The following is an 8,334-nucleotide window of genomic DNA, read 5'->3' as shown; positions in this document are numbered from 1 at the left end:
CTCTATGGAAAGCATCCTTAAAGATCTGCCAGCTCTGTTCTGCTCCCTTGTCCCTGAGGGCAGTTTCCCAGGGGATCCTATTGACTAACTCCTTGAACAACTGGAAGTTTGCTTTCCTAAAACTCAGGGTCCTGACTTTACTCTCTGCCTGACCCATATCCCTCAGGACTGCCAACTCCACCAGTGCATGATCACTGCAGCCCAGGCTGCCTCCAATCTTGACGTCACCAATTAGCTCACTTGCTTTTGTGACCATCAGGTCCAGTATCACATTCCCTCTGATAGGGCTGTCTATTACCTGGCTTAAGAAGTTACCCTCAATGCTCTCCAGGAGCCTCCTGGATTGCCTACAGCTCACTGTGCTACTTTTCCAGCAGATGTCATGGTGGTTGAAGTCCCCCAGCAGGATGAGAGACTGCGAGCATGATGCCTCCTGTAGCTGGAGTAAGAAGGCTTCGTCAATAGGTTCCCCTTGATCAGGCAGCCTGTAGTAAACAACCACCACAAGGTTCCCTTTGTTGCCTCAGTCTAATTCTTACCCATAAGCTTTCAACCTGCTCGTGGCTATTCTTCAGAGACAGCTCTTCACAATCTATTTCTTGATGTGGAGGGCAACCCCTCCAGGACTCCTTCCTCGCCTGTAGCCATTGACAGCCACACTCCAGTCATGGGATTCGTCCCACCAAGTTTCAGTAATGGCAATTCTGGCAGCACGGTGGCTTCCAACTCCCTTCTCCTGGAAGAATCTCCATGTTCCAGCTATTTCTTTTTCAATGAGTTCTATGAAGGTTATCTTTCCCTCCCCTTTTAAGACTGAAAAATAGCACCTACACTGAGCAATTCTGAAACTGAAAATACCGTACAAAATTCAATGGGAGAAAGATAAGATCTGTTTCCAAGATGGCTTGCAAAGACACAGTTTCTAACACGCAGCTGATGAATTGTATTATTACAGAGAAAGTAATGCTCCCATTTTCATTCTTTCTTTCTAAGTTCACAGTTAAACAAGCGTGTCTGACATTATTTATTTTTATTCCTACCAAAGGATGATTCTTGTCAGAAAGCATTGTGGCAACCAGCTGACTACACGTGAACTCTTTGCACATAGCACATTAGCCAGAAGCAATCCAAACTCCAGTCTGGAAGCTGTAACTATGCGTGGGGGTGCAGGGTGCTACTCCTGAGTTGCTACACACCATCAATAATGCTCCTCGATAAGCACAGTCCATAGTTCACTGCACAGCTTCAGCATAGGAGCTCCCTCAGGGCTGGGCCAGGGAAGACGCAGAGGGGTTTGGGGTTGTTTTTTTGTGTGTGGTTTGTTTTTTTTCAATCTGCCAGAGACCATTCATACAGACGTACTTTCATGGGCTAGATAAATTACAAAGTTTCTCGGAGCTGCAGAAAATCCCTTTGAAGTCCAAGAACTTCTCTGTCCTTGCACAACTGATAAGCTCTATAAACTCTAGGGATATGCCACGTCTAAGGCCTCTGCTTCCCTCAACGTTATTTGAAGTTTCATATTAATTTCCTGACATACTGATACTTCTGTGGCTATACCTTTCCAACAACACTGATTTAAATAGTTGTGTTTGGAAATAATTTTATTTTATTCAACAGTATGGTCTAAGAAATAAAGCTATTTTGCATGGTTTGTTTGAGGTTTTCTTTTTAATGGCGCTTAGTTACAATTAACTAGATACTGTGCTGCACAACAGATGAGCTAGAGTGCATTTCCCAACCACCTCTCTTTTGAAGCTACTGTATCAGGTTGAAAAGAGATGAGGTTGGCAAGGAGTCAAGTGAAGTTATTGCTGCCTTTTGACCTCACCATGGTATAAGGCTTTTTATCCTGAGTTTTTCAAGGTAATATAGGAAAAGGCTTTTATAGGAATTACCAAAAAGATTCCACATGTAACGATTTTTAAAATCTTTTACAAAATATTTTTTGGAATGCAGGGATTACAATAAAAAATAATCTAGAGTTTCCATAATTAAAGACAGCTTTATAACATGAGATAAAACCACAGTGATTGTTGACAATTGTTTGGCAATGCTTTTGTTTATGCTAACAAACATTGGGAACAAGGTGCTATTTCTGGACAGCACTCCATATCCTGTTATCTGGAAAATGCCTGAATGGTCAAGCTGACATAAACACCTATATCTCTTCCCTTCCCTCAACTTATTAGCAGATGTATGATATACTAATGGCACACACCATTTCCTATATCCTGGACCTTTTGTTACTGAAGCATCTTAACAAAAGATTTGGGTTCTCCACTTTAATAGTACTTATGTTTTAATTTTGTAAGTAGGACTCCGATACAGACCCTCGCTATATGCCAACCCAGAACAAGCAAATGCCATTACTTTTTAAATACTTTCCATTCTTATGTGAAAACAGAATAAAAGAAAACATAAAATTACTTTCTCTTGAAAGGCACCAGATATATTTGTTTGATTTTCATTCCTTCCAAAAAATAATGGGTATTGTTCTCACATATTAAGCACAGCAACAGAATAATCTAAATTAAAACAGAAACTCTAAAAAAAAACTGGAAAAAATTTAATAACAGGGTATAACAAACAAACAAAACAAAAAATGCTGGAGAACCTAAAAGCACAAGCTTTGCCTTTTAGTAGAATGGTGGTGGTCAAAAAAGCTAACTAACTGTTAATGTAAAACTTTTAAAATTTAAATTTACAATTGTAACACTCAGCATTTCTCTTTTGCATATATCAAAATGCTAATAAGTATAGAATTACATTAAGCTTACTGTGACAAATGAAATTATTTCAAATAAATAAAAATGCTGCACCCTAACACTTAACAGACAATGGGTTAAAAAATAAATATAACGCTGCTATGTATTGTCATAACCTTCAGCATTAAAAATACTGTAAATAGCAGTAGAAATGTTTTAAAGCAAAAAAAAGTTTTGCAAATCTGTAAGAGAAAACTTGTCATCCACATCTAGTCTGACACTGTCACACATGAAGATATCATCTAGCAAACAAGAAACATTTTCTGACAAAAAAGCAGCTGAAAACATCATTTTGTGTGTAAAAATACAGCATTCCCTTCTAGATGGCACATCTCACCAAAGAATATTTGGTTGTAAATACATCTTTTTATTTTTGCAACTACTAGTACGAGCAAACTTTACATTGAGAAAGTGACTAAAAAGTAGAAAATTATCTACAAATAAAATCATGCATTTAGTCAGATTTTCTTGCTTGCTATTTTAATAAATTTATGTAAATTTGACATTGCTGACAATCTATCTTTTCCAGAAAATAATTTCAGGGTGCTGAATCCAAAGGGTTTGTCAATGAGACATATAATGGAGAGATGTTTGGATTTAAGGATGCCATGACTGCTAGTTCTCCCAGACAGAGAGATGTATTTGCATTTCAGTGTGTTATCTTGCTGAGCATTTCAACCCTGCCTGTAACAGAATAGCTACAAACAGGTAATATTTCTGCCCATTTCAATTTTAAAAGTTACTTGATCCTGACGGTTTTTCCTTCTTCTTCTGAAGGAGGACCAGCCTCTACTGGTGCATATATCTGTATGATAGCGATCATATTCATCTGTTTCACAAAGATGATCTATTCATCTAATGTTTGTGAAGTCCTACTAACATGCAAGATGACTCCTTCCTGTCTTACCTTTATCTGAATGACATTTCCTTCAAGTTCCGTAGGTGCCTGGAGCTTCCACTTCTCCTTGCCCTCCAAAGCCCGTATGCTCTGATCGGATCCTGCTGCTTTCCTCCACATAGCTATTCTCCCTTTGTTAGTACCAGCTGCTAAGAGACCTGCCATTCACAAACCTTTTAGGCATTTCATATCTTAAACTTCAGAAAAACAAATCCACATTATACAAAGTAGCAGGCAGCCTAGCTCTGGTTCTAAGGTACTGAGAAGCCTTCTTCTAGTAGCATCCATTTCTTTGCCTTCCTGCAAACCAGCATCCTAGTCCTGAACTGAAGAAACTTTCTGAAGAAACAATGGGAGAAGTTTCACATGGTAAGGCCCATTTTCTAAGCTACCAGATGAAGTTATCTTTTAAATGTATCAGACAATGATTTCATTTTAACCATATATTTTTGAATAGCTGGTTTTGTAGTCACCATGGGCAAGTCACCACTGAAAACCATACTAGCAGACACTAGCTATGCCTCCACTGGCAAACAAGGTGATGCACAGGAGTAGCTCTGTAGAAAACATCAGTTTTAAGGACCTGATGTCCACGCTATACATGTTTGGCAAGTTCTACTTCGCGTTAGCTCTAGTGTGGGCTTGTAGACTGAATGCCTGTAACATGTTGGAGTGCATTAGGTATACTCCAGGAATATTGTACCAGTGCAGCGTCCTCAAAGGGAATCCAGCTTGTGTGCCGGGAGACAACTCCACACTGAGACAAAGCGTGGTGACTATTGAATGATCTCATTGTACCTTCAAAAGCACACTCCTGATCTGAACTAAAAGGCTTCTACATCACATGCTGTTACTGAAACCCTCAGTAACAAGACAAATATAGTGAAATGACTACAGGGCACTGAAGGCTGAGGTTTGACAAGGTTTAGGATCCAGAGATCACAGCTGCCATGTTATTTCTCACCTTTAGCACTGCAGTAAGAAACACAGTTAATACATTCTCCTCCCTCAAAGCCAAATTGCACATCTGGGGAGAGCACATAGTTCTCATCTCGGTCCAAATCCCAGAATCTAAGGTACACAAAACAAGAGTGTTAACAATGCTTTTCCTTCCAGGTGTCTTGCTAAACACAGTCAATAGGATGCTGTACATGGCATTAATTTGCTATTTCCATAATGCCCAGATCATTCAATTTTTAAAATTAAATTGCCAGCAGCTGCCTCTGGAATGTGAATTTCTTAGCAATCTCCTTCCTTTTCCTTTGACTTTTTAATCTACAGCATGTTTTGTGATATTCTCCTATGAAGAAAGGAGTCAGAAGCAAACCCAGCTTTAAGAAAAAAAAGAAAAGAAAAGAAGTGAGGTCTAGTTGCAATTTTCTTCCTCCCTACTTAGGCTTCCTCCTCTATTTTAAGAATATTCCTTGGTTAACCAGTAGTCCTTTGGATTCTAGATGTATTTTCTAGAACTAAACATTGTCAAACATATTCCTTCTTGATACTTGGTCTTTATCACATTCTCACAAAATTAACAGATGATTTTGTCTGATAGTAGCAGAGAGAGGCTCAAGAAAGTGAACTACTGATGTTAATGGAACCCCCCCACCCGCAAAAAAAGAGTAGAGGAAACAGGTAGAACAAGTCATAGTAGAGACAAGAAAAAAAGATTTAACACTTTTTTTAAAAAGATGCAAAAAGATAAAAAATACAGAACATGGTAACATAGCAGCATGGCAAAGTAACATACTTAGTTTAAAGAATTAGGGATAGAAGTAACCCAAATACTTGTCTTATATTACAGTAACAGAGAAACATCCTGAAAAGCAAGCACTTTTTTTCCTGTTGCTGATGCTATGACTATCCTAAGAATCAGACAATAGCAATGGACAGAACAGCGAAGTGGCTATCTTTTTCATGCAAAAAACCCAAATGGATATATTTTCAGAAGAAATCAATAACAGCACTCAAGAAAGGAACAGATTTGGGTAGTACTGCTTGACAAAATAAAATAACTAGAGAGAAAGAAAGAGATACAGAATTATTTTTTGTCCTCAAGGAAACAGATTTTTCATTTCATTTATCTATTTATTTTGAGAAACAAAATTAGAAAATATTGGGAGTTTTTTCATTATTGGTAAAAAAAACCCCAAAAAACCAAAACCCACCAGTTCAGTAAAATATTCAGTGCATTGCAAACCATAAACCTTTTAGCTGGCACTTCTCACGGGCAGCCAGAACAGCTTTAAAACAGGATTCTTACCTGATGACCGTCTCGCCTAGTGCTGTAACAACAAGGCTATGGTCTATTAAAATGATGTCTGCAGAATGACCTATCTTCCCACTCAACTTCACCTGTTAACCATAAGTAAATAAATAACTTTACAGTAGGTAGGAGGAACACACTGAAAGACAGTAAGCATCTGAATTGCCTAGTTTGGCTAAAAAGTTAAAATATAAGAATAACTAGACCTGTCTGTCAGTTCAGATAGACCAATAGTTTCTCTCAGGCAGTGATCACTGCTAAATGCATCAAGTATATGATGTATAAATTCAATAAAAGAAACCTCGTGGTGGGTTAATTAAGTAGGTAAGGAACAGTTTTTTCTCTTGTACTAGATCTTCTCTTAGAACTTGATAAAGATTGCTTTAAAATGTGAAACACCAAATCTTACTCCTAGTCAAAAATAAGTAATGATTAATAAGAAGTGGACACTCCTGTAATACACAAGTGCCCAGTCTTTTTTGATTGGGGGGGGGCCCGAATCTTAGGAAGGTGAAGGTTTGGGTTCCATCCCCCCAAGCAGTATTTTATTTGAGCCAAGTTCATTATAAGTCTTGGATGAGGTCAGTTTGTTTTTTGTCCCTACACAGTAATTTTTGAGTCACTACGTTATTATTTGTGATTCTGTGACTTGTGAGTTGTTGTTTTTTAAAAGCTTCCTAGCCTTTGCAGCTGTGAATATTACTTTCACAATGTGAGAACTAAACCATCTTTCAGATTTGCAGACAAAGAAAATATCACCAAGAGGAGGTACTGCTCCTACTAATCTGAAAGACAAGACAGCTCTGAGCGACTGATGATAAAAAAAAAACGAGGACACGGATTATTAACTATTTATCCACAAGACATTTTAACAAATATTTGATTATACTGGAATTTTCAATTCTTCTCTAATTCACTAAGACAAGGTAAATGAAGTGTAAAAGGATTAACATAGGGTCAAAATGAAAGAAACTAAGAAAAAACAGGAAGGCAAGATGAAAACCATCTTTCCAAGTTCAATAACACATCACTGTTCCACTTCTAAATGAGCATATATTTGCTTATCAAGGTATTATCTGAGAAACAAAAATGAGAGTTGATTCATTTGTAAGCAAAAAAGTGACAATCAAAAAAACCCTAACAACTTCTTATAAAGATTAAACATCGCAACTTTACCCTGTAGTCTGACTCTTACCTTCATGAGCTCTTCTGCCTCTCCCTCAAGAGTAATTGCATGCAAGGACAACTGCAGGTTCTCTGTTATTACAACTAAAACATCTCTTTCCTCCATGAACAGAAGCTTTTGGACCAGACTGTCTGTGGACAATACATGCCTTGTTTTTCCTTTCTCACTCACATAATGCACAGAACCTGTAGTACACATAAACAAGGTATAGTTTCTAGTTAACAGTTTTTAGCTACAAAAATCAAAGTTGCTGCTCTCTACCTTAATAAATTATTCCTCAAGTGCTGAAAAGGTAAAAATAATCACAATTCTTTTGTCTTCTAGTTTGTCTCAGGATGCAGACTATGATAGTTGACCAGAGCAATAAAAAAAAATATTACTCACTTTTTCCCCGTCTAGGAAATCCAGAGGGGAATCATTTAAATAATTTTAAACTAAAAGTAAACTTTCTGCATATGTGTGCATGACTGATGGCTTCTGAAGTCTTCAGTATTAATGCTAATTTGTGAAAGAAGAACAGTAGCCAAGAATTGGTACAGTTTACAGCAGCATCTAGATTATGTAAAACTGGATATGAAGTTCTTCATTGTTTAGAAACATTCCACCACACACACACAATACAGCTTTTCTGCATTAATTTCACAGGCAAATGGGATAGTGTCTTTCTAAGAACACTGACAACATAGTGTGTGACTTGGCAACTACAGCACATAACATTTTAAAAGCCATTATCATTTGGTTGAATTGTAATACTGTATAAATCACGCACAGGTCTACCCAGTGAAAAACCCTAGAATTAGTTTGCAAAGGGTATTACAGAAATCACCCAAACAAATGAAGTCATCGAAATCTGACAGATCTCATGCCACACACACACACACAATTCCTTAGCAAATCATGATATCATATAAACGTGGCATTTCAAACCAATGCAAATCAAAAAAACCTATGAAATAAAAAAATATTTTCCCCCAAAAGCTGAAGTAGAAAACACAAATGTATAAGAAGGAACATTAAGGATCCATGCTAAAATGTTGTACCCAAGAGGCAGTATGATGTATCTAACTAAAAAGAATGTTTTAATTTCCAAAACTCTTGCAAATATATTATCACTTATATATTAGCAGTCAATGACCTGCTACACCACCTGGATGCTCACAAGTCTATGGGGCCGGATAGGATCCACCCGAGAGTGCTGGGGGAGCTGGCGGAGGAGCTC

The 8,334-nt window shown here is 37.6% G+C and overlaps 1 protein-coding gene across 1 annotated transcript in view; it reads right to left on the bottom strand.

Moving 5' to 3' along the window:
- Positions 1-8,334, bottom strand: part of IFT140 (intraflagellar transport 140) — a 96,388-nt gene that overhangs the window by 67,693 nt on the left and 20,361 nt on the right. Inside the window, exons 6-9 of the mRNA XM_019471494.1 lie at positions 7,125-7,300; positions 5,927-6,018; positions 4,631-4,737; positions 3,676-3,824 (exon numbers count right to left, since the gene is read on the bottom strand). Coding sequence (XP_019327039.1) covers positions 3,676-3,824; positions 4,631-4,737; positions 5,927-6,018; positions 7,125-7,300 — 524 coding nt within the window. The remainder of the gene's footprint in view (positions 1-3,675; positions 3,825-4,630; positions 4,738-5,926; positions 6,019-7,124; positions 7,301-8,334) is intronic.

This window comes from Aptenodytes forsteri, unplaced genomic scaffold (genome assembly GCF_000699145.1).
Source record: "Aptenodytes forsteri isolate BGI_AS27 unplaced genomic scaffold, ASM69914v1 Scaffold26, whole genome shotgun sequence".
In the NCBI taxonomy this organism is placed as follows: domain Eukaryota; kingdom Metazoa; phylum Chordata; class Aves; order Sphenisciformes; family Spheniscidae; genus Aptenodytes; species Aptenodytes forsteri.
Note: the sequence above shows the minus strand (reverse complement) of the source record. Positions and strands in the feature narration are given on the sequence as shown.